Source organism: Cupressus sempervirens, chromosome 9, assembly GCF_028749045.1.
Source record: "Cupressus sempervirens isolate cs-2001-9-10 chromosome 9, ASM2874904v1, whole genome shotgun sequence".
Lineage (NCBI taxonomy): Eukaryota > Viridiplantae > Streptophyta > Pinopsida > Cupressales > Cupressaceae > Cupressus > Cupressus sempervirens.
Genome location: NC_143126.1, coordinates 726,592,881 through 726,620,611, shown reverse-complemented (window position 1 = coordinate 726,620,611; position 27,731 = coordinate 726,592,881). Strand labels below are relative to the sequence as shown.

At 36.5% G+C, this 27,731-nt stretch overlaps 1 protein-coding gene across 1 annotated transcript in view; it reads left to right on the top strand.

The window, feature by feature from the left end:
• The window catches only part of LOC149540774 (uncharacterized), a 127,682-nt gene extending 104,013 nt beyond the window's left edge, over nt 1-23,669 (top strand). The window contains exons 3-8 of the mRNA XM_089802739.1: nt 21,932-22,063; nt 22,272-22,481; nt 22,610-22,700; nt 22,873-22,975; nt 23,184-23,321; nt 23,557-23,669. Of these exons, the coding sequence (XP_089658865.1) occupies nt 21,932-22,063; nt 22,272-22,352 (213 nt within the window). The 3' untranslated portion in view covers nt 22,353-22,481; nt 22,610-22,700; nt 22,873-22,975; nt 23,184-23,321; nt 23,557-23,669. The remainder of the gene's footprint in view (nt 1-21,931; nt 22,064-22,271; nt 22,482-22,609; nt 22,701-22,872; nt 22,976-23,183; nt 23,322-23,556) is intronic.
• The last annotated feature ends 4,062 nt before the right edge of the window (nt 23,670-27,731 follow it).

The following is a 27,731-nucleotide window of genomic DNA, read 5'->3' as shown; positions in this document are numbered from 1 at the left end:
TATTAACTATCAAATTACCATAGAGACATGTCTCCTCTTCTCTTATTTATAAACATTTGAATCTGCATTTGGAACACAGAAATAAAGAGCAGTGCTATTACATTTGTAGAAAATGATCTTATTATTTCAACATAGAGTTTAGTTTTCAAACCTAAAGACAAAAACCCTTGCATTTGACTATTAAAGAGTGAAAATCGTTTGTTTATTTTGAGGGCAAATTCATATAGAAATTACATCTCTATTTCAAGCTTGGAGGATTTTAACTAGGATACTGAGTTGTTTTGAATAGGGCAAGTTTCCGCATCCAAAGTGGACAGATGCATGGTGCTTTTGGAAGCCCTGGCCTCACAATGGCAATGCAAACTAGAGAGCAAATGAGAAGTGGTTGTAGATGCAAACAAAGTTCCAAAATGAGTTGTGAATGCCTAAAAATTCACCTTTAGGGTTGTTTTAGGGTTTCATAGGAAAAAATACCCTAAAAGAATCAATTTAGGCACATGCATAATAGGGAACTTAAGTTGTTTTTGAGTTTTTCTTTATATTATTGACCATTGGGCTTGCAAATGCTGCTTGATGCTTTTGGAAGCCTTGTGGAAATTGGCCAGAAGCCTATTGCGACCAACTTCCACAGGGCTTCCTGAAGCATCAAGCAACATTTGCAAGCCCAATGGTCAATAATATAAAGAAAAAATCAAAAACAACTTAAGTTCCCTATTATGCATGTGCCTAAATTGATTCTTTTAGGGCATTTTTTCCTATGAAACCCTAAAATAGCCCTAAAGGTGAATTTTTAGGCATTCACAACTCATTTTGGAACTTTGTTTGCATCTACAACCACTTCTCATTTGCTCTCTAGTTTGTATTGCCATTGTGAGGCCAAGTTCAACATTTTTGAAGAGGATTGATCGAAGGGCAAGAGATAGCTTTCTAAAAAGTGTTTAAATCATTCAAGGTAAGTGATCAATCCCATTATTAAGTATTTTGATGATTTTTTTTGAGCTTTTGATGAATTTTTCAAGTTTTTTTTCAATTTAAAAAAAAAATGATATAAAGAAGCAAGTTTGGGTATCTATTTTTGTAGTTTTTTTCACTTCTTTCCACTTGTAAGCATTATTTCCATAGTTTTTAGGACCTAATAAAAAAAAAATTCTTATAAAATACATTGCAAAAAAATACACAAGAATGGAGGCCAATTATAGTGCTAATCAAGGTTCAATGGGCGGCCAAGAAGGGCAAGGGACTGATAATTTCAAACTTGATATAGGTTCTCCTTTATGGAGACATACAACACGGATATCACAGGTTCCAAGAGGTGGCTCATACTATTGGAAGTGCATTTATTGTCAAAGCAACAAAGGAAAACCTTTCAATAGCTTATATTCCCAGGTGAAGCTTCATTTTATGAGCCTTGCTGGCAAAGGATTTGGAATGTGCAAAGGCAAAAATGGTAATGGGATGACTAGTGCAAAAATATTTTCATTTGTAAGAGAACAAGAAGTTGCTGATGCATTGGTCAATAGATTAAAAAAAACTAGTATCAAGGTTCATCCTCAAACAAAAAGATGCATGCACCCACTAAACCAATTGTATCCTCCCAACACCCATTCTTGCAAGTACCTGTGCCAGGAGAGGATGAGGAAGAAGTAGGAATTTCAATCTGCAAAAGAGGACTATTGCACATCGCATTTAAAATGAAGGCAAGAGACCATGCTGATGAAGTTATTGCACATTGCCTCTATGCAAATGGGCTTCCTTTCAACTTGGTGAGATGACCATATTGGAAGGAAATAGTGGCAGCAATAAAAGAATCACCAACCGACTACACAACCCTAGGGTATGAAAAGGTGTGTACAACTCTATTGCAACAAGAGAAGACACATATAGAGAAAATCCTTCAACCAATCAAAAAATCTTGGAAAACTTCTAGTCTGAGTATTGTGTCAGATGGTTGGAAGGATACAAGAAACTGACCATTGATTAATGTGATTGCAATTTCCCCCAAAGGGGCAATGGTTTTTAAGGTTGTTAATTGTGAGGGGTAAGTGAAGGATTCCAAATTCATTTCTAGAATTCTCATCAAGGCCATTGAGATGATGGATAGTGATAATATGGTACAAGTGGTCACAGACAATGCCAAAAATTACAAGGGTGCAGGTGCTTTGGTTGAGAGTCGGTATGACCATATTTTTTGGATCCCATGCCCTATTCACTCCCTTAACTTGATCATGCGGAAGATTGACACTAAAATAGATTGGGTGAAGAAAATATACCAAGAGGGGGAGGAGATGAAAATGTTTGTGACAAACCACCACATGTCACAATCCATTTTTAGAACATACTCCAAATTGGAGTAGCTAAATGTAAATTAATTTTTTTTAACACTAAGTTTCATGGATTTGTAATTTAGTTAAAAGTTAAAATTTTTAATTTTATTGTCAATTGACATATTGTTAACTTGCATATTTTGTTGAGACTCGTTTTGCATCTCATACAATTCTTATGAGATGACTCCTCAGGGTAAAAGATGAATTGACCCAAATGGTCATTGGTAATCAATGTGGTGTATGGAAGGCCTCAAATTTAGAAAGAGGTCAAAGGGTCAGGGATTTGATCTTGAGTGAGAGTTGGTGGGCTTGTGTGGCATATGTATTGGATTTCACCAAGCCCATCATGACTATGCTCCACTTTTCTGATACAGATACACCTTTCTTGGGGGAAGTGTATGATGGCATGAACACCATGGTTGAGAAGGTAAAACATTTTATACAAGCACATGAGAGTGACCCTATACAAAGCGAAACTTTATGCAATCAAGTGGAAGCAATCATCCACCATAGCTGGAATAAGATGACTACCCCATTGCACCTCCTTGCATATGCCTTATCTCCTAGGTACTATAGTGAGGAGGTATTAGTATGTCAGGTAGAGTTGCACCACTTGTGGATGAGGATGTCGTTGACAGGTGCCACAAAGCTCTTACAAGATTCTTCCCACTAGAAGAAATGCATGAAAAAGAGAGGAAAGAATTTGGGTTGTTTGCTTCAAGGTTAAAGAATTCTCCATTTGCACTAAAGGACCAAAATAGAACAGGAGCTATCACATGGTGGCACATGTATGGTCAACCTTTCAAGCATATTCAACCTCTTGCAATCAAGGTCCTATCACAAGTAAGATTTTAATTTTGTTTTGTTTTAAACTTTTAATATTTATGTTTACACTTGCATTCTAGAATTTAGTGTTTCACACATTTTTAAAAATTAATTTGCTTTTCATTTGTATGCTTTGTGACAACTATCTAGGTTTCTAGTTCCTCTACTACTAAAAGGAATTGGAGTACATACTCCTTTAATCTATCCAATGAAGTGCAATCGGTTGGGCTCTAAAGCTAAGGACTTGGTCTTTGTCCACACCAACTTATGTCTTTTGTCACGTAGGAATGATCATTATAAGGAAGAGGCAACAAAGCTTTGGGATGTAGCCCCTGAGTGTGTGGATTTGGATGCAACATTTCATGAGCTTACTACATTCGAAGATGGTGATGATGATAGCATGGCACAAGGTGCATCTAGCATATCTAGAACCATGTTTGGTTCAAATGATATTTCAGTGGTTGGAGATGATGATGAGAATGTGGATTTTCTTGTGAATCCTTATGATTCAGACTCTAATGCCTATTAGACTATTAGTTGATTGAATCTTCAATCATTATCTAAGTTTTTATTTTGTTGAAAAATCTTGAAAATTTGAACTTATTGTCTAAACTCTAATGTTGGACAAGCACATATTGATATATCATATGAATTTTGAAATATCTTGAGTTTTGATAAAGGGTGAAGCATCATATTCATACTATCAAATGATTTTTTTTTGTATATTTCTTGCATTTCTTTGCATATATATTATACGTTTCCTCCCACATCTGCATCCAAAAAAAAACAAAAAATTGCACATTCTGTATCCGCTTCCAAAATCCACATCCGAATTGGTAACGTAGGATTTTAATAGTGTTTTGGGTGGTTAAGCAATTTGAGCATTTTCAGAATATTTATTTAGTCATTTGAAGTTGATATGTTACTTGAATGAAACATTTAGTTAGAGCCCATTATTATATGGGTACATCTATTTTACTTGTATGGATGTTTCAAATCTAATGCTTTCACGTATCTATTTCTTATGAGTGTTCTAGATCAAAGTATATTTTATGAAAATTTAGTAAAGGACCATTAGAAATTACACCTAAAACCCCACAAAATAGCCTTCTTTTATTTTCCCTTTTCACATGTCTTTTCAAATGGCCATTCTATAACCTTTACAAATAACTGTATTTAACCTTTCTAATTTCTTTTCAATAATGCAATCAAGACGTTAAAAAATAAAATCCATAATACTCTGTTCAATTCTAACACATGGTTATTTGTCAAACACTTTATAAGCATTACGAACACACATTTATCTTTTACATGTAAACAAAAGAAGAGAAAAGAAGCCTAAATAAAACACTTGTACATGTTTCGTGAGTTTAAGAAAACATATATCTAGTATTGTTAATGTTCTTGAGGATCGCTAAAAATGTAATTGCATTGCTATCTTGGTATGTGCTTTCCACATGACAACCATTTCTCTAAAATAGGATGAAGTATGGATAGACATGTCTCTTCATAGGACATGTCTATTCATTAGAATGTAATTAATATAATGACAAATAAATATCTCATATATTATATCTCACTTATATATATATATATATATATATATATATATATATATATATGCACTACAGTTTATCCAACTAAACCTACCAATCATTAACACTCCCTCTTAGCTAGGGAGGATAAACAAGATTCATACACAATAAGAATAAAATATTACCTCAAGGTAAAAAAAATGGTTTATGGAATGTCAACACATTTGACTTTGAATATCAACTCATTTGATATTTGAATGTCGACTCATTCGACATTTTTATGTCAACTCATTTGACATTCACTAGGTGCATTTGAGTAATGGCCTCCTAAATGTTTGCAAGATATTCACTAAGTACTATGTGTAATGGCCCCCCGAATATCAATTTGCATACCATTCACAATGTACTCAAAGTGTTTATAAGGTATGTGACTTGCACCCTCATAATAAATACCATATAAACTTTCACTGTGCAAAGTATCATCTATCATGATTTGCATAGATATCGTAAGATATCCATCATAATAGATTAAGTTATTGAAAGATCGTCAACTTTCAAGAACTTCTACAAATACAAGTGATAATCATTTGGAAGTCATCACTTCTTCATGATATACACAGGTAGGCCCATATAGTTTAGAGGAATATTTAGGAATCACAATCCTCTTGATTGCTACTATTTATTAATTATTGGAGAATCCATCTTCAACATGGTCTACTCTGAGATCACCAAAGGTTGATTGAATCATATCATCTATCTGCTCCCTCTCTTTCAACGTTGCCTGAAATATAAGTCTCCCTCCCAATCTCCCTCTTTTTCCTGCAATTACATTCTAGGAGGAAAAGATCAAGGTACATAGTTCTTATAAAAATAAAGTAAGAATAATAGAGAGACTAAAATAGATAATTGTAATACTAAAGGAAAATAAGTAGTTATCTACATATCAACATCCTTGACTGTCCTCTCCTTCTCATAAATTATATATATAACACTAAATTTATTTCACCCAATCTGATAAAATATCAAAATTATTTATATAACTTATCTTATTTTAAGAATTTCATAATCTTGTACACATGTGCATCCATATATATATATATAATTTCTAATGTTATTTATATCTCAAGTCATGTATTTAATATTATAATATTATATGGAAGTATAACAATAATAATGTAAAGTAAATACATTGCCTCGGTTATTTAATACCATAATAATAATAATGTAAATATACATTACCTTAGTTTACATGTGGGGTCTGATGACCTATTTATCCCCATTGCTTCAATCACAAGGGTGCATTTTTTTCTCCCTTTTTTCTATGAGTGAGTTATTTTATTTAAGTGACTCATCACCTTTAACTAGTCATAATAGCCATCAGAGTCACCTTTGATTGGAATGCAATTCTTCAATTCTATAGCAAATATCCTTTCATAATATTATTACTAACTGTCTCATTTTGGTGTGGCATTTGTACTTGATGTAAGGGCCTATGTATTTCCATGGTGGCAGTATTATCTGCCTTTTCCTCATAGATTCCATTGTCCAACGTCTCTGTGGCTTTTATAACTCTTGGTCTGATTTGGTAGGGTTGCTGACTAACAGATCCTCGAACATTGGTTGCTTCCACTAGTGGTCATTATCCCTAGGTTACACTCCAATTCTTGCCACGATGTCAAGTTCTATAAGGGCCTATTTCTGCATATATCACTTGACCATAAGTTGTAAATTTTGTGGGTGGCAACACAAATTAAAGCCCAATATTAAGGCTTATTAGATCATTGTTGGCGAGATCATATACAATTGTCATTGTAGACTGGAGAGAAAGCATTGCCCTGCCAAATCTGCGTGTTGGGCTGGCTAATTTGGGTTGAGCCTCTTGGTGTGCCCATAAGTTAGGTACGGGAAGCCTTGTTGGAATGTGGATTTGAGCAAGTTGAAAATACTCTTCGCTCCTATAATTACCATGTCCTCCACTCTGAAGACCGTTGTGAAAAGAACTCACTACTCTAAACTGCACACCATGTGGGAAGTAGAGGGGTGAGATCGAGCAACACTAAGCAAAGAAAGATTGCAATGAGCCCATCTCCCATCTATGATTAACGAAGAATCTACACAAACTCTCATGGGAGAATTTGGATCATAAAAAGTTACATTGATATCGGTGCATTCGATTTTAATAATCTTTAGCACAATTTGCCTGCAACACAATCTACTATTCATGATTGCTCCAATGGTCTTTTGCACAACTACAAGCTCTTCTTCAATGTCAAGGCACAATTCTCCCTGAATCAAATCTACTCTGATACCATGTTAATGGTACAAATGTAGTTTGCATTGCCATCTTGGTATATGCTTTCCAAATGACAGCCATCTCTCTAATATAGGATGAAGTATGGATAGACATGTTTCTTCATGGGACATGTCTATACATTAGAATGTAATTAATATAATGACAAATAGATATCTTATATATATATATATATATATATATATATATATATATATATATATATATATATATATATATATATATATATATATATATATATATATATATATATATATATATATATATATATATATGTTGGTGTAAATAAGTATTTACTTATTACACTTAAGTTTAATTAGGTTAATGCATTATTTAATTATTTTGCATTATTTTATTATTATTTTAGGTGAGACACTTAGGAGTTTGTGTACTCTCATTGAGTTACACAACTCTAATTATGCACATGGTGTCTACAACACAGGAGTATGCATCATTCACTGAGTTGTCATGTTGACAACACAGTTATCCACATTCCTCATTTAGCACATGTTGTCTACACTGATTTGCGTGCTATACCATTGTAGGCTTATCCTAACATCATCACACTTAATCCCGTGCTTAATGGAGGATAACACATATCTGATGGACATGTGCCTGGTTGTATGACATATCATGATGCTAACTTCTATGCATTCTAGAAGCTCTCCTGAGGCCTTTATATATAGGCACTCCTAGTGTACTCTCAAGTTGGCTAAGCTGGCATATTGAATGAATATCGTCATTTTGATCATACTCTATCTATTTTGGTCTACTGTGTGCTTGTGTTGAGTTCTTTAGTTCTTGGGTGAATTCTGGCCAAAGCCAAATTCTTACATGGTATCAGAGCTGAGGAAAATTCTCATCATGTAGCCATTCAAGACCGTTCATGCTTCAATACCTCGACACAAATCTAGAGGATCTGTAGAAATTGGGAGCATCTAGAGCCAAATCTAACCTCACCATTGCATCCGGAGTGTCGATTCGGTGAAGATCGACTATAAATTTTCCTATACTGGGTGAAAGTTGATCGTGAGGAAAAAAAATTTTGCAAATCGAAACCCAGAGGCCCCGATTTGCAATTCAAGTATGATCATTTTATTGATCTAATTTATTATTATTCAGATCTGCATTCAATTTAATCTCTACAATTTATTTTCCATCTGGCTATTTTTGGAATTATTTTCCCTATTAGGTGTAGAGGGAAAGAGATTTTTTTTTTGGCCAAATCAGGCAGTGACACCCCGAATCGGCTTTGTATTTTGGCAGATTAATTTATCGCAAGGTTTAATTAATTATTTATGGCTATTTATTTCATCAGCGGAGCGCTCGATATGACCACTATGAAATTTGACAGAAAGGACCAAATTTTCAACTAGTGCTTGACCTTAATCTGTCGGCGAACAAACCCACCGGCCCGGCACGGCCCAGCCCAACACAACTCTCCACTACTCACAAACATTGTTTGGTCTATGCGGAGGTTTGTTTTTAAACTGCGCATTATGCGCCTATCCCACGAATGTGGGATATTTTCCCCATTCCAGCGGCACTAAAAACATCTTTCGGCAACGTTAAAACGAAACCCGGCATTGCTTTTCCTAATTTCTAGCAACTGTTGCAACCCCCGCAGCATTTTGGTGACACGCAACGTGATCTGCCCAGTGCCACACAACATTTGTTAAAATGCCCACAACGAGACACACGGAAGCCACGTGGACACTCACCTGCTCCACCTCAACATAGTTTGCAAATCTGCAGTCCTAGTCACCATCCTATTCAGTAGGACAATCAGCAACCTCCAGCATTAGCATCTGTATGACAAGTTAGCACACAGTCAACGTATGAATTTTTCTCTGTCATTGATCATACAATTTTGTACTACCACGCCGTCACTGGCCCAGACGTCATTGACATCATCATTTTAGTATCTTAAAATTTACGACCGTTTGGACGTCATTTCAAGGAAAATTAGAACTATTGCGATGACCGTAGGACCGTCAAATTTAACCCCGTAATTCTCTGATGCAACCCCTCTCCAGATTCATTTTGGTTTTTGTAGTTCAACTTCGAGAGGCTATAACTCGCACATCCAGAGTCCAAATTAGGTGAAATTTTTTTGAAATTGAGTAGAATTTCTAAATTTTTTAGTGCTACAGCTATTTTCTGGTTTTGGTGCAAGGATTGTTTAGAAATTGCATCTTTTGGCGGCTGTATGTGCATAATCCTGCATTTTGCAACTTTAAATGCTCTGTACGAGCACATCTAGAGTCGAAAGCAAGTTTTGGTTTTTTGAAAGTGCATATTTTTTCGTCTACTTTCCATATTTGCTATCAGATTTTAGGTTTTTGTGGAAAAAAATGTCACTTTCAGTAATAGGGTCTTTCTTTGCTTTGTAATGCTTCAGAATTGTAGCACATTGTAAAGTTTCAGATTTTTACTCCATTAAGAGGTTGTAACAAGCAAAATCAGAAGTCCACGAAGGCCAAAATTGGCAAGTGGCCCATTGTAATCACACTACTGATAAAGTGGCCAAAGCATCTATTTCAGGGGGGTTTCTTGATTCAGTGAAAAGGGGGGGTGTTCTTGGTGTTGTGTTCTCTCTTTTTTGCACTTTTCTTTCATTTTCTGCATTATGGGAAACTTTAAGTTTCCTAAATTAACTCCTCATAACTATGCTTCGTGGTCAATCAAAATGGGGTATCACTTAATGCACAATGGAGTTTCACAATATGTAGATGGTACTCTTTCTAAACCAACAGGTTGTTGGGTGATGCGACGCGCTCCCCTGCCCACAGGTGGTTAATTATGTGGTGTTCCATGTTCACTAACAGTCATGGCTTTTGGTGCAACGGCAAATGGGCCCTACAATATTGTAGGGCCCAACACAGGTGACAATGTATTAGAAAGTGAAATTTCAGCATGGGTAGCAATGGATAGAAAAGCCCTAGGTCATATATGTTTGGGGGTAGATGATAAAATCATGTATCAAATCAAGAAATGTACTACATCCAAGGAAGCTTGGGATACCCTTGAAAGCCTTTATGGTAAAGTGTCTAAAGAGGATGTGTTCAAAATTGAAGATGAGCTTGTTTCCTTAGATCCTAAGTCGTATGACTCCATACAAGACTTCATCATCAAGGTGAATGAATTAAGGACAAAGCTTAGTGATTATGGGAGTTTTATCAAAGATGACAGACTGATCTATCTCATTCATAACATGCTGCCATCAGAATATTCCACATTTGTATCTTCTTTTAACACCTCAAAGACTACCTTAGGGTCTGCCTATAAGAAAGTCACTTTTGATGAATATGCTAAACTATTGGATGATGAAGAAAAGAAGTTGACATCAATGGGGATTCTCAAATCACCTCAGTCCAAAGAATTGGTGGCTAATGAGAGTTCTCAACATTCAGCTAGACAGTCTTCAAACAAAGGAAAGGGTAAGAAGAAATGGAAGAAAGACAAATTTGAGGATGCAAAAAAGACAACACCACAATCCAATCAACAAGGCAAGTCCTCAAATTCCAACAACAAGAAGGGGGACAACAATAAGGAGAAGAAGAAGTGCACATATTGCAAGAAATTGGGTCATGAAGAGCATGTGTGTTATCTCAAAAAGATTGATGAGTTGACCAACATCATGAAGAAACATAATGTTTCGTTGCCTAATGCCTATAAGGATAAAGGATCGTCTTTAGATTCAAAGGGAAAAGGGCAAGCACTCATGGCAAATTTGAATTCTTCAAAGGAATGGATATTTGACTCAGGTGCCTCATATCATATGGGTTCTCCAAAGGAGGATTTTTCTTCAATGAAGTAGTCCAAGGTACTGCACATCTTCATTAATGATAGCAAAATGGAAGTTGAAGGAAAAGGAAACGTGGAGATGGAAAATGGAGATTTTCAAGAGGTTCTCTATGTTCCAAACCTCAGTTCAAATCTCCTATCAATCTACCAAATCACTCACCTTGGAGATGGACATAGAGTTGAGTTCCTTCTAGACTTAGTAAAAGTGCACAGTCTTAAAGATGATTCCTTGGTTGCAGTGGGGAAAGTGAATCATAACAAGAGGTTGTATGCTTTCTCTCATTTTGTACCCGTTTTCTTCAAAAGCCTTATTGTCTCAATCCAATTCAAGCATGCAATTACGGCATGAGTGGTATGGTCATCTTGACTACCGCTATCTTTAGCAACTTTGCACACATAGAATGGTCAAAGGTCTACCTCAAATCAACTTTTCTAAGGGTGAGTGTTCAACAGATTTAGTGGATATGCATCCAGAAGGGAAGTTACAAAGAGGGAAGTCTTCTAGAGCAACAGGTGTTCTACAGATGGTTCACATGGTATTAGCAGGTCCTTTTGCATTCAGCCAAGGTTGCTACATACTCACTTTTGTTGATGACTTTTCAAGGTTCACTTGAGTCTACTTTCTTCATAACAAGAATGAAGTGTTGGACAAGTTTCTAGACTTCAAGGCTCATGTAGAATGAAAATCAAGGAAGGCCATCAAAGTACTCCACATGGACAATAGAAACATGGATGTGAACAAAAGACTTATGGACTTTTGTAGACATGAGAGAATTGATCTTTAGACTCTGCCATCATTCAGTCCACATAAGATAGATGTTGCAGCTTTGAGGATCCACACTCTTAAGTCTATGGCAAGTTGCATGATTCATGCCAAGTCTCTAGATCCATCATTAGAAGTCAAAGAAATTTCTAGTGCCACTCACATTCTTAATCGTTCTCCTCATCTAGCCTTAGATGGAAAAACTCCTTTTGAGGCATGGTACGGCAGAAAACCTATTGTGACACACTTCAAAGTCTTCGGTTGTCATGCATGGGCAAACAGATCTTCCAAGGGATGCAAGGCACAATCATCTCGGCCTTGTACTTTCATTGGTTATGAAGATAGTGTGAAGGCATGTAGACTTCTAGATCCAGAGACACATCAGATATTTGTGGAGAAGGATGTATACTTTGAGGAAAGTTCACCAAGCTTGTCCTCAACTCCTCTTCACACATCATACAGTGTGGAAACTGATAGGAATTTCAACGATAGTGCTTCAATAGATTCAGACATGTGGGGTTCTATTGACAGTTGCAGTGAGAGGTCACTTCATCAATTCAATCCACATGCATACATTGCCACACTGATAGGTCCAGAACAATAGGGTACATCCAGTCTTCTAGATACAAGTTCAGTGACAGATTTGGGGGATAGTATTCATGATCTGCCTCTTCTTCTTGATGCAAAATTACCTTCTTCAGTTGTCATGAGGGTTCCATTCAACTCTCTTGTTCATTCTCTACATGATTGATCATTACAGGTTGAAGTGATTGTGGATACTTATTATCAGCAGTTGCAGCAGGGTTCTTCCTTAGTTGCAGAGACAAACAGTTCTTTGGGACAGGTTCTTCAGCCAGTTGAGCAGGTTTTAGAGACATTACTTATCCATGCAATTCTTTCTACACACAGTGGAAGCATCTCATTTGTACCCTTGACATTGTTTCTTCCTAAGGGAAGGAACACCATTTTGTAGTCTTGGATCAGCTTCTTCATCGGAGTAGTCATTGTTGAAAATTCTTCTTTGGAGGGGGGAGCCTATCCTATGTCTCTTCCTCTTCTCATCATTCTCTTATGTATATACTAGATGTATGTCATAATAGGGGGGTCTTGATTACTCCATCCATCCATGCATCCCTATTTATCTCTGTTTTTGGGGGAGGGTTTTTCCTATGAGGTTTTTCCTCTTTCCCCGCTTTATGGGAGATTGCATATCATTATGTACATGGGTACCTAACATGGCCTAGTAGCCGGGACCCATCCTGCATTGCATCCTAGTTTTCGTAAGCTTAAGGGCATTCCCCTAAGTCGCACTTAAGGGGGGGTGTTGGTGTAAATAAGTATTTACTTATTACACTTAAGTTTACTTAGGTTAATGCATTATTTAATTATTTTGCATTATTTTATTATTATTTTAGGTGAGACACTTAGGAGTTTGTGTACTCTCATTGAATTACCCAACTCTAATTATGCACATGGTGTCTATAACACAGGAGTATGCATCATTCACTGACTTGTCATGTTGACAACACAGTTATCCGCACTCCTCATTTAGCACATGTTGTCTACACCACTGATTTGCATGCTACACCATTGTAGGCTTATCCTCACATCATCGCACTTAATCCCGTGCTTAATGGAGGATAACCTATAACTGGTGGACATGTGCCTGGTTGTATGACATATCATGATGCTAAATTCTATGCATTCTAGAAGCTCTCCTGAGGCCTTTATATACAGGCACCCCTATTGTACTCTCAAGTTGGCTAAGCTAGCATATTGAATGAATATCGTCATTCTGATTATACTTTGTCTATTTTGGTCTACTGTGTGCTTGTGTTGAGTTCTTATGTTCTTGGGTGAATTCTGGCCTAAGCCAAATTCTTATAATATATATACTAAAGCTACCAATCATTAACAAGTATCAATGCTGATTTGGACAGAGGATCTTGCAACTCAAATAAATTTAAACAGGTAACTCAAAGTTAACACATTTATTCAAGCCAATCGTCTCTAGATTAATCAGTGTTAAGGAAACTTATGCCTGCACACAAAACTTAGTGTGTATTACAAAGATAGCTGAAGTTTATAAACAAGATGATATAATTCACAATATGATATCAAGTAACCAAAATTGACTAAAAATTATCTACAACTAATACAATTGAGATGTCAAAGATGTGTAGTCAATCAGCCATGATGCAGACTAGATAATAAGATCATAATCGCATATAAAGTGAAAATGGTGAAGCTAAAACATTGCTAGAGTTCAAACATTATAAAATCACAAGGTATGACTCAAAAGTACAAAAGTGGACATTTTAATGGCAATGCAAAACATTATTGGTAACTACAGTATCAAAATCAAATGAGAATCAAGCAAGAAAATAAAAAACATATGGCTATGGGCCTTTAGAAGAGTGAGAATGCTATCTAGAAACTTGTCAATCCTGGTTTTTTAGTGATTCATTTTACTCTCAGCTGCTTCATCTTATAGAGAGTGAGGTGGTTGAGATAATTTTCTATCATATAGAAAATATCTATATCAGATGTATCTACCTTCTCAATTTACGTAAACCTTTGTTCTCTCGGCTTGGAGGGCACCTCATGCTCAGCTTTGAAATCTGACTTAAGTTATTAACACAATATTCTGCTAAATGCCCTCGAAAATGATTCATATGTCTGATATTTTTCATTCATTTTGTCAAGTTTCATTCATAAAATATAAATGACTTCACCTAAAGAACAATCCAGCTTACTGAATGGCAGCTTGTCAAGGGATCAAATCAAGTTTTGTTAGTGTCTATTTCCAGGTTATAGACTGGAAGAATGTCATCCCTGCATATAAGGAACTTATATAGTTGCAATCCCAGTAGTCTAGTTGTTCACATCTATGCTCCACAGAGTTTCGTGGATGCGGATGGCAGGGAATGGCAAGACATGTTTCCAGTACAGATACTTTTTTGGGAATGGTAGGGGAGGGCTATTAAAAAATTAGGGGAATTTTTAAATAGAGAAAGAAATGTCAAATAATTATATCACAACATTGATAAAGTATTCATCATAGACATTTTTAAAACTAAATACTTAGAATTAGACTTGAATTGAGATTTCACATGTGATTGATAAGCAAATTAACAAAATTCAAATGCTTCCATGATCCATTGTCGATATATGGCATACATATACCAAAAATGCCCAAAGACTCCAACTTTCAAGTATGAAATGACATAAAATATTAAAATGTAAATACTATAACTAAACTATTAAACAATAAACATAAAAGTCCATAATAATATGTCATCATTCAAAATTCGTAGATGGTAGGTCTAAGTGTCTAAATCAAGAAGATTTTATGCCCTAACCCTCTCTTTCAACTGTTGTTCACTACTTGACCTACTTGTTAGGATAAAACCATGGACAGAAATAAAAAACTACATGCAAATATATCCAATAACAGAAAATAATAGATCACACAGAAATGAACACAAAGCACCAAGATTTAACATGGTTCACCCAATCCCTAGGCTACGTCCACCAAACTGCAAGTCCAATATTATTACAATCTAGTGATTACAACCTGATTACAATCCGTAATCCCTTACAGCTCAATACCGCCGCAAGAAGCAATTTCGCATCACAACATAATATAATAATAAAATACCTAACCCTAAACCCTTTTATACAAGTATTTTATGCCATTTTAGGGTTATAATTAATAATTACATGTTGGCCCAAAATCTTGATAAAATATGCCCCGAACTCCAAAAAATTATGAAGTATGTATAGTACTTTCCTAATCAATCACCGCAATCTAACAATCTCCCACTTGGGGACTGATCAAGCTCCACACTAAACAACAATCTCCCACTTGGAGACTAATCCTGTAGCAATACCACTACCACATGGGGCTCCCACTAGATCAAACCACCTTGGACTCTGCTATTCTTTTATGCATGTTTAGTCTAGAAGACCGACTAAAGTTGAAGAGGAATTCAACTTCTCCCTTGTTACAACCTTTGTCAACATATCTGCTGGATTATCATTGGTAGGTATCTTCGCCAGATTTAACTGTCCATCCTCCAAAATTGGCCAAATGAAATGGTACTGCAACTGTATGTGTTTGGTCTTAGAATGCAGAGCTGAATTCTTTGCAAGATGAATGACACTCTAACTATCTGTAACCAAATAATTATCCATCTGAGGATGTCCCACTTCTTCCAAGAAGAACTGAAGCCATATCATCTCCTTGGCTGCCTTTGAAGCAGCAACATAGTCTGCGTCTGTAGTAGATAGAGCATTTATCTTCTGTAACCTAGAAACCCAGCTCATGGCTGCCCCACCAATAGTAAAGACATAACCTGTAGTACTTCGCCTGGTATCAATATCCCTTGCCAAATTTGAGTCAACATAGCCTTGTAAATCAGTAGTAGAGCCCCCAAAGTGTAAACACTTATTCGATGTTCCTCTCAAATATCTGAGAATCCACTTGACAGCATTCCAATGCTCAAATCCAAGATGACTCATATACTTGCTAACGACTCCCACTGCATGTGCAATATCTAGCCTAGTGCATACCATAGCATACATCAAGCTTGCTATAGCTAAAGCATAGGGTAGCTTGGACATCTTATCATCCTCTTCCTATGTCTTAGGACACATCTCCTTAGTCAACTTCAAATGACCAGGTAAAGGTGTGCTGACAGCTTTAGCATTCTCCATAGAGAAACGTTGCAACACCTTTGCAACATAATCAGCCTGAGATAGCATCAATGTTTTGTTCTTCCTATCTCTGCAAATCTTCATACCAAGGATCTATTTTGCTGCCTCCAAATCCTTCATAGCAAATCCATGTGCTAACTGGCATTTTAGCCCCTTAATATGATCCATGTTAGACCCAGCTACAAGCATATCATCAACATATAAACATAAAATAATGTAGCTATCATCATCCAACCTCTTAAAATAAACACAATAATCTGAATGACACCTGTTATAGCCATACTCATGCATAAACTTGTCAAATTTCAGATACCATTGCCGAGGTGCTTGCTTCAAGCCATATAAACTTTTCTTCAATTTGCACACTAAGTTCTCTTTACCTTTGACCTCAAATCCCCATAGCTGAGCCATATATATTTCTTCATCCAAATCACCATGAAGAAAGCTTGTTTTAACATCAAGCTGCTCTAAATGCAAATCTTCAGTAGCCACAAAACTTAAAATAGTACGGATAGAAGTCATTTTAACAACAGGAAAAAATATTTCATCAAAATCAATTCCCTTTTTCTGTGCAAATCCTTTTACAACTAACCTGGCTTTAAATCTTTTCTTACCTCCTTCCTCTTCTTTCAACCTGTAAACCCACTTATTCTGTAAAGCCTTTTTACCTACAAGCAACTTGCACAAATCCCATGTCGTATTCTTTAGCAAAGAGTCCATTTCATCTTTCATTGCAAACTCCCACTGAATCTTAGCATCCACCTGCACAGCTTCATCATAACTTTCAAGTTCACCAGCATCAGTAAGTAAAATAGAATACAAAGAGGGAGAAAATCTTTGTAGAGGTCTAATTTTTCTCATTGACCGTCTAACATTCACCAGTGTGTGTGATATTTGTTGTTGTGGTTGTTGCACATCATGAGGGATGGCTGGAACATTAGCTTTTGGAGTATCATCCAGCACTACCTAATCATCTTCTTTCTTCTCATGTTGCTGCAACAGATCTTTGTACAACACTTTCTCATTGAATATGACATCCCTACTTCTTACAATTTTATGATTTTCAAAATCCCAAAGCTTATAACCAAATTCATTAATGCCATATCCAAAAAAGACACATTTCTTTGATTTAGCTTCAAGCTTGGTTCTATTTTCAGAGTCTATATGAGCAAAAGCTTCACAACCGAAGGTCTTGAGAAAAGAATAACTCACCTTCTTACCACTTTATGCCTCATCTAGAATACCACAGCCCAAAGGTGTAGAGGGACCTCTATTAATCAAATATACTACAGTATTGACAGCCTCCGCCCACATGTGTAACGGCAACCCAACATGCAACCTCATGCTCCTTGCACGCTCCATTATAGTCCTATTCATGCGTTCAGCCACTCCATTTTCCTGTGGAGTCCTTAAAACAATTTTTTGTCTACAAATACCATTAGTGGAGCAATAATCTTCAAATTCATGATTGCAATATTCACCACCATTATCAGATCTAAGACATTTTAATTTCTTACTAGTTTCATTTTCAACCAAGCATTTCCATTTCTTAAAAGTTTGAAATACATCATATTTTTATCTAAGAAAATAAACCCATACTTTTCTAGTTGCGTCATCAATAAATGTAACATAATAATGAGAGCCACCAAGAGAAGATACCTGAGCCAGTTCCCATACATATGTATGCACAAGCTCTAATTTCTCCTTTTTGTTTTCCTTCCCAGTCTTTACAAAACTCACTCTCTTTTGTTTTCCATACACACAACTTTCACAGAAATCCATATCAACACATTTCAGATCTGGTAAAAATTTCTTTGAATGAAGTACTTTCATACCTTTCTCACTCATGTGCCCAAGTCTGTTGTGCCACAGTGCTGTATCAGAATGTATAGTAGCTATTTGTTCTCCCCGCTCAACTACAACAATTGTTCCTGAACATTCATTTTTCTCTGAAACAATCAAAGTAGAAGGAACAATATGACCTATACAAAGATATAAGGTGCCTACTTTCACACCTTTTGTTACTACAAGGGAACCTTTTGAATCCTTCCAATTTTTATCATTAAAAGTAACTACACAACCCTCATCACCGAGTTGCCCTGCTGAAATTAAATTCCTACTCAGCCTTGGAACATGTCTTACCTCATGTAGTAGCCAATGATTCCCATTCTGCAACTTAATCTTAATTTTACTCTTTCCAACAATCTGACAGGGTTCATTATCCTCCAAATAAACAAGCCCAAAATCCCCTTGGACATAATCAATGAAATAACCTCTATGAGGTGTAGCATGAAATGAAGCACCAGAATCTAATACCCATGAATCATCAACACTTTTTAAAGACAAAAGCAAAGCATCCTCTTTGGATTTGTTACTTACCACCTATGTCACAGAGTTCGCCGTATCTCATGCATGGAATTCAAATTTGGGCGAACTTCAAAAGTTTCCATAAAATTCTTTAAAAATTGACTTGTGTTCGTATGGAAATGAGGACGGGCTTTTTCATTAAGGCAAAAAATTTATAACAGATTTTAGGAGTTTGAAATACTATTGTTAAAGGTTTTTGACTACACTTTTTCTATACAATGCTGCTCGGGGTCTCTCCTTTTCACCATTGGCTACCCTAGTTGAAGCTATCATATATTGCAGTCGAGAGGCAACAGTGAATATGTTATTTAACTGGAGGCCAACAACTATCTTCATTGCTTTTTGGAGTCCATCTGCTTCTGCATGTAGCTGCATCTGGAAGCTCTCGACTTCACTGTAAAAACTCGTGGGAGGCTTAATAGAAGCTGAGAACCAATTCTTATTCCAACGCTTATCCAATTTTTTTAAGCGCCTCACGTTTTCCGAATGCGATGCTAGACAAACTTTATGTGGGCCAACATAGTTAGGCGTTATTACTATTGTTATTGTTTTAGGTTTTATCATTGTTTGCGATTTATTTAAAGTTTAATATTGTCATATAGTTTTTCATTTTCGGTATTTAGTTTTGTTTAAACAAAATTAGAATATTAAATTGTTATAATTTTATGTTTTATATTAAATTTATATTAATAAAAATTTAATCATAAACTTAAAAATATCTTATATTTTTTAAACGTGTCAATGTTTTTGAAATGAATTTAAAACTATTTAACAATGATAAAATATATTGCTCATTTATTCTATATATATTAAATTATATTATTCAATAATTAATCATATAATTTAAGTGTAATTGATATTTTATAAATGTTTCAATCTTTTTATAATGATTTTAAACCTATTTAACAAAGTTTAAATATTTTGTTATTTTACTCTTATATATATATATATATATATATATATATATATATATATTGGCAAATTTAATGTCGAACTTTTTTTCGAATTTATGCTCTTGTCGAATTTTCTCCAAATTTTATGGTTGCCGAACTCGAATTCGAATTCGAACCTTGTGACTTAGCTTACCACATTTGCCTCCTTGTCTCCATCTGATTTATCTCTTTCATTTTTCTTTCGATTCCAGCAATCTTTCTTTTTATGACTTGGTTTCCCACAGTACCAATAGTCGTTCGGTCCTCTCGATTGAGACCTCTTCCCCTTTGACTTTCCTCTTGATTTCCCAAGATTTTTAGAGTTACTTCCTCTCTCAGTTGTTCTGCCCCTGCTTTGTGCATTCAAAGCACTTCCTGATGTAGATCTAACTAAGGATTTCTTACAAGTTTCATCACTCAAAACAACACCTGTCACATCATATTTTAGGGTACTAGATCCAGGAACAGAATTACTCACCGCCATTACCAAGCCATTCCAGCTTTTAGGAAAAGAACACAAAATCAAGAGAGCCCTAATTTCTTCATCAAAATTGATACCCACAGAAGATAACTAACTAGTAATAGTATTAAACTCATTTAAATGATTTGCAACAGATCCACATTTTACTATTTTTATATTAACTAAACACTTCATAAGAAATACCTTGTTTGAAGCGGAGGGCTTTTCATACAGTGTCGCTAGGGTTTTCATCAACTCTTCTATTGTCTTCATTTTTGTAATATTAAATGCCACTAATGGTGCCAAGCATAACTGAATGCTTCAAAGTGCCTTTCTGTCCAAAAGATCTCATTCATCATTTGACATAGATCCCTGATTCTTGGCTTTGCCTTCCAACGGCTTCCATAAATCCTTCTGATAAAGACAGTCTTCCATTTGCATCTTCTATAACTGAAAGTTCTGCCCATTAAACCTATCAACCCTCAGCTTACCCTCATCTACCATTGCTCCCACTCAACCGTGAGACTTTCCTGCAGAGGATAACTGAAAAAACAACTAGTCTTTGATACCACTTGTTAGGATAAAACCATGGACAGAAATAAAAAACTACATTCAAATATAACCAATAGCAGAAAATAATAGATCACACAAAAATGAACACAAAGCACCAAGATTTAACGTGGTTCACCCAATCCCTGGGCTACATCCACCAAACTGCAAGTCCAATATTATTACAATCTAGTGATTACAACCTGATTACAATCTGTAATCCCTTATAGCTCAATACTGCTGCAAGAAGCAATTTCGCATCACAACATAACATAATAATAAAATACCTAACCCTAAACCCTTTTATACAAGTATTTTATGCCATTTTAGGGTTATAATTAATAATTATATGTCGGCCCAAAATTTCGATAAAATAGAGCCCAAATTTTATTTCTCAAAATTATGAAGTATGTACAGTACTTTCCTGATCAGTCACCACAATTTAACAATCTCCCACTTGGGGACTAATCAGGCTCCACACTAAACAACACTACTGCTCCTCTTGCTACTCTTCTCCTTTGCGATTATGAAAATGAATTTCTTTATCTTCTTTTCGGTTATTTTATGATTAGATGAGGTCTTGGTATTGTCAAATGTAGTTTGGGTGTCGTTGTGAGCAAGCCACCCTTTTTCCCAAATTTAAAATGTATTTTTTCCAAAACTGCTTATCCAAAAATGGCTTGGGTGATAGGAGATGGGCCAGAAGTCATCAGGACTGTTAAGAGACTCCCCTAGCTGTCCCCTACCACTCTTAGAGTCGTTTTGTGGACCATTTCCGAAATTTGTAGAAAAGGGTACGAGAGATACCATACCAGGGACGGGAGCGGGTCAAAAAACCCAGGGGATGTGTCCCCATGGAGCATAGGTTCACATACCATGTTTTTAAGAAATCATATGATACTAATGCTTTTCAAGTAAAAAGGACATTTGCAGTCAGCCAAATGTTTATTGCTATATCTGATAAATCAAATACATGAAGTGATAATGAAGATGGCACTGCATACCAGATAGAGCGGTAAAACATCTTTATTCACTACTGACATTATTAGTGAGAATGGTTGGCAACGGATTATGGTCCATCTGACTACATCATACTTCCTTCCTTCATGATAGACAACATATTTAAAGGACCCAATGGTTGCGGAGAGGAACAAAACAATCAACCAACCAACACTTAATATGGACAATTAATACAGTGCCAGATAATCAATGTTATCAAATAGGCATTGTAAGCTAACTACAATGTCCATTGTCCCTCTTGAAGGATACAAATATTTTAAACTGACTGATTTTTTAATTTATAAATCCTTCAATTAATGTGATTGTGGATTTTAAACAGGCTCCTTTGGTCATAGGGGCAGATGGGATACACTCAACTACAAGGAATATTTTGTTTGGTGCAATACAACCTCGTGACAATGGGAGGACAATGTGGCGTGCGGTAATTGACAGAAGTCTCTGCTCACACAAGGTATGTATCAAATCAAAATCAACTTCTGTTGTTTCTTTTGACAGTCTGTCTTTTGAAGAACTCGTCCTTGATTTCAAATAGTGACCTGTGGTGACAATAGTGTCAATGAACAATTTCACTGGTATGCATATTATATGTCCTAGCAAATGCTGATACCATTTTGAGCTTCCATCTGGTTCCATTCTTGATGAGGGTCTGTTTTGTCAAGGCCTTGGTGACTGGAACTCTTGCAGCGATGCAAAATGGCCGAACAACATTTATTATAAATGGTGTGAAAGATAAACTGTAGTGGGCCTTAAGTGTCACAGATGAATGTACTCAAGGAGAAACAAAAATTTGTTCAAGAAGTAAAGAGGAGACAAAAGAAAGACTGTTAAAATATTTTGAAGGGCGGGATGTTGCTTCCCATGTTATTCAGGTGAGTATGTCCATGCATCAAGACTATATTAGTTCTTCGGTTGTATTTCTCATTAGTGTTTGAAGCTTATAAAATGCCTTGCATATTTTATCTCATCAACTGAGGAATCTAGCTCACATTCTTGGCAGGTCACAGATCCAGAATTTATCCTAGAACGTAGGGTGTTAGATGTTCCTGTGCTTCCAAAGTGGTCATGTGGTCATGTTGTTCTTCTGGGAGGTTAAATCTTTATCATTTGGAGGCATATTTGTTACATTTACTAGTATTTCTTTAATACGTTCCATGTTACAATTACATTTGTACAAATCAAAATTTCATATCCCCAAATCAAAATACTCTACTGTTGCCTTTTTGGCTAATCAAGACCTTTTAATATTTCATCATCTGTCAGATGCTGCACATGCTGTAACTCCATCGTATGGTCAAGGAGCTAATCTTGCTTTTGAGGACGGATTAGAGCTTGCTAAGCAGCTTGCAATTTCTTCTGATTTAAGGTCAATGCATCTTGTTTTTGTCTTTCTACTGAAATTAATTCAAAGTGAAATCTCTGTTAACCATATTCGTCATAGACATTTTTTCAGGAAAATAACTAGATGTGTGCTTAGAGTTATGCTACTTGTATATGTTTGAGTATGCTAATTGTGTAATAATAGACTAAAAATTTTGGATTTATTTTCTGAAATACCTGTTACGATTTATCAGGAGAGCCTTTGAAGAATATGAAAAGGCAAGAATTCCACGTGCCTCTATTATTTCTGAAAAATCTCAGTCCATCGGTGTTAGACCAACGGATGAATTCTACAATTGGTTGTACACTGCTGTTCCAGGAGTTTAAATATTGTAAGTGATTACAGACTGACGAGTTTCTTTTATCTAAGTTGACGTTTCTTCCCATAGATAAGCTCTTCTTTTTAATGAATAGGATTTATAGACCTGCTAGCCATTATATTTTTTTTGTTTCCGTTTTTCTGTGTGTCAATCAAATTAGACAAACTGAGCTTCTGATTGAACCAAAGTAATTAATCTCAAGAATTTCTTATTTGGGAATCATATATTTATTTTCTGGTGGTTTCAGGTCTGATGGAATGCAGAAGCGACCGTCAAAGTTTGGCAACCATTGCTTGCAGGGTAAGTAAACAAAGTCTGTTTTCTTCCAACTTGTTGGCATATTACTGGCTCTGATTGTTAGCGCATTTTTATCAATCTGGAATTGTAGGTAGTGTGCAGCCGCATGCTTGAAATAAAAGGGTGTTGTATAATAAGGGCTAAATTCGGGGCTTTTGCTGTGCCCTTTTGTTTTACCTTCAAGAGATTAGAATGAAACAATAACCATGGGGCACATTACCATCACATCCTTGGGATGTCACTGTTTATGTCATGAAATTTTTGGTGGACTCGACTCTGATCATACATGATAGAGATCACACTGCACAGTGCATATTGTACTGTGGCATTTAGTATTTCATTTTTTTAATATGGACACGACATATTTATGGCTGATCTGCTCTTTGCTAAAATATCTCAGTTAATAGCGCATTGTTGATTTTTTACCAGGAAGATTTACATACTTGAGTCAGAAGCACATGTCGAAAATTGGAAACCAACGATAACTACCGTGAAAAATCTGCAGTACAGTGTAAAAGCAAGGGGCCCCGGATTAACCCCATAGTTTACTATGGGTATATAATTGATACAAGTCAGCAGAATCTAATGGGAACAAATATTATTATTATGTAGGAAAAATGCATATTACATATACCTTATAAAATTGCAGAAATATCCCTTATTTAAAAATAATAACTAAGCGCAGCTTCAAATTATAATTTTCCAACTATAAAATTATAAAATTTTAAGGAGTTATTTATCTTCATAGTGAAAATATATTAAAAGAAATTATGTAAATTGATTTTTCTTACATTATAAATATAATAAAGTTTATACAATATTTGTATATTATAAGAAATTATGTAAATTATGTTTTCTTACATTATAAACTTAATAAAGTTTATACAATATTTGTATTAATATAGAAATTGATTTGTCATTTTAAGCAAAAATAGTTATGTTAGAAGACATTTGATTTAAGGATCAAATTCATATTGTAAGTACTTAAATGATGTTGAGTTCAAATCTTCTATAAAATATTTGTGTATAAAATAATAATAATAAATTAGACTGTCAAATAAAATAAAATTTTACAATCCTACAAATTAAAATATTACTTTTTTTCTCATGAAGAATTCAATAGGTATCTTAGACAAAGCCATGTCTTTTGGAGGTCACAATATCTACTACCCTTACTCCATTCCCTTAGCCCTAAAACTGTTGCAGAAGATGATCGCAGAGAATGGACGGTAGTTTGATCGTGCAAATATGATGCTAGAAGATCAAGAGCAGGGAGCAGAAGGAACTTGAAACCCTATGTGAAGGTTCCCTCCAAGCATGGAGGTAGAAGAAATACCAAGATTAACTCAAATTTGTTCTCCATTCTTTGGAGCAAACACCAAACCCTTAAGAAGTCAATAGCAACACAACCTCCAACTTCAAATCTGGCAAAGTCTCTGAGTAACAAACCTAGGAACAAGGTAGATGATTTCCTTGTTTTGAATTTGATAGGTCATTCATTGAATGCATCCAAGGGTGAGTGCACCAAGTTGTGGTGCCAAAAGGGGGGTATAAGTGGACACTTTTTTTTTGAAATCAACAATTTTTGAACTTCAACAAGAATTTGAAGATAGCTATGCTCAAAATTTTAAGATATGACAAAAAAAAAAGTAGTAGTCCTTTGAATTTAGTTTCTTAACTACTATTTTCTTTCAAAATGGTTTAGTTTTAGGTCCTCAAAAAAGGGGGCCACAGAAAGTGGTACTGTTTATTCAGAAAAAGCATAACACAGTACAAAGTGTGGCCCCCCTAAAATTTTAACTTTTTTTTTGAAATTCTTTAATCGCTCTAGTTAAAAGTTACCTAACAGTGTATAGTTTATCCCAGATTTTTCGGTTAATTTTATAATTTGTATTTCTTTTAATGAATTTTTTAGTTGGACACATCCCAAAAACTTGAAATATCTGTGTGCTCCCCCTAGAAATGATTGAAAACTAATTTAAAACCAATTTTTTTTTTTTTCAAAGTGTGTAGAATGGAATCTAGTTTCTAAAAAAATTGGGTTGTTGCAAAATTCAATGAACGAGCTAAAATCTACAGCCCAATTAGTACATGTTGGTTTTTGACAAAAAATGGACGTACATTCAAAAGAAATTATAGTTGAAAGGCTTGAAATAGTTCAAATGAAAAATAAATTATATGGTTATATAGCTAACACAAAGACCTACAATTTTATGTAACCTGATTTTGTCAATACTCAACCACGGGGAAACATGAAGGAGAACACACAAGAAAAATCAATCATTTTTTGTATGTTTGTAGAAAAACATGTCTCAAACCAGTTTAGAGACTCCAAACCAAGCCTTAGGCTTGGTAGAATGCAAATCTTTAAAGCTTTTTTAAATTTGGGTCTTAATAGTGTGTGCGCACTTTAGTGTGCACATACTATTAAGATCTAAATTTCAATCAAAAGGGAAGGAAGGAGAGAGAGAGAGAGAGAGAGAGAGAGAGAGAGAGAGAGAGAGTAGGTAGTGGGCGAGGGAGCAGAGAGCGGGGGGGCATGGGAGTGTGTGTGTGTGTGTGTGTGTGTGTGAGAGAGAGAGAGAGAGAGAGTAGGGGATGAGAGGAGAGAGAGGGGGTGGGAGTGTGTGTGTGTGTGTGTGTGTATGTGTGTGTGAGAGAGTAGGAGATGAGAGAGGGGAGAGAGAGAGAGAGTAGGCGGTGGGAGAGGGAGAGAGAGGGGGATGGGAGTGTGTGTAAGAGAGAGTAGGGGATGGGAGAGAGTGTGAGAGTGTGAAAGAGAGTAGGGGGTGGCACAGAGAGAGTACATGATGGGAGAGAGAGAGAGATTGAGAGTAGGGGATGGGAGAGAGAGAGAGAGAGTGAGAGTATGCGGTGGGAGAGAGAGAGAGAGAGAGTAGGGGATGGGAGAGGAGAGAGAGAGAGAGAGAGTAGCTGGTGAGAGAGGGAGTGAGAGAGGGGGAGAGAGGGGGATGTGAGTGTGTGTAAGAGAGAGAGTAGGGGATGGGAGAGAGAGAGAGTAGAGGGATAGAGAGTGAGAGAGTAGGCAGTGGGAGAGAGAGTGAGAGAGAGAGGGGGGGATGGGGGTGTGTGTGAGAGATCTAGAGAGTAGGGGATGGGAGAGGAGAGAGGGGGGATGTGAGTGTGTGTGTGAAAGAGAGAGAGTAGGGGATGGGAGAGAGAGAGAGAGAGAGTAGGTGGTGGGAGAGGGAGTGGGAGAGGGAGAGATAGAGGGGGATGGGAGTGTGTAAGAGAGAGAGTAGGGGATGGGAGAGAGAGAGTAGGGGATGGAAGAGAGAGAGTAGGTGGTGGGAGAGGGAGTGGGAGAGGGAGAGCAAGAGAGAGAGAGAGAGGATGATGAGAACATGTGAGTGAGAGAGAGAGTAGGGGATGTGAGAGGAGAGAGAGAGGGGGGATAGGTGTGTGTGTGTGTGTGAAAGAGAGAGAGTAGGGGATGAGAGGGGAGAAAGAGAGTAGGGGACGAGAGAGAGAGAAGGTGGTGGGAGAGGGAGTGGGAGAGGGAGAGAGAGGGGGGATGGGAGTGTGTGTAAGAGAGAGTAGGGGATGGGAGAGAGTATGAGAGTGTGAGAGAGAGTCTGGGGTGGCAGAGAGAGTGTACAAGATGGGAGAGAGTAGAGAGAGAGAGAGAGAGAGTAGGCAGTGGGAGAGGGAGTGGGAGAGGGAGAGGGAGTGGGAGAGGGAGAGGGAGTGAGAGAGAGAGTAGGTAGTAAGAGAGGGAGTGGGAGAGGGAGAATGAGAGAGTGTGAGAGAGAGAGAGAGTAGGTGATGGGAGAAGGAGAGGGAGAGCGAGAGCAAGAGAGAGAGAGTAGGGGATGGGAGAGAGAGTAGGCAATGGAAGAGGGAGTGGGAGAGGGAGATAGATAGATATATATATATATATATATATATAGAGAGAGAGAGAGAGAGTACTGGTGGGAGAGGGAGTGGGAGAGGGAGAGTGAGAGAGAGAAGGGGGGGATGAGAGTGTGTAAGAGAGAGTAGGGGGTGGGGGAGAGAGAGAGTGTGAGAGAGTGAGTAGGCGGTGGGAGAGGGAGAGGGAGAGGGAGAGCGAGAGAGAGGGGGGATGGGAGTGTGTGTCTGAGAGAGAGAGAGAGATAGATAGAT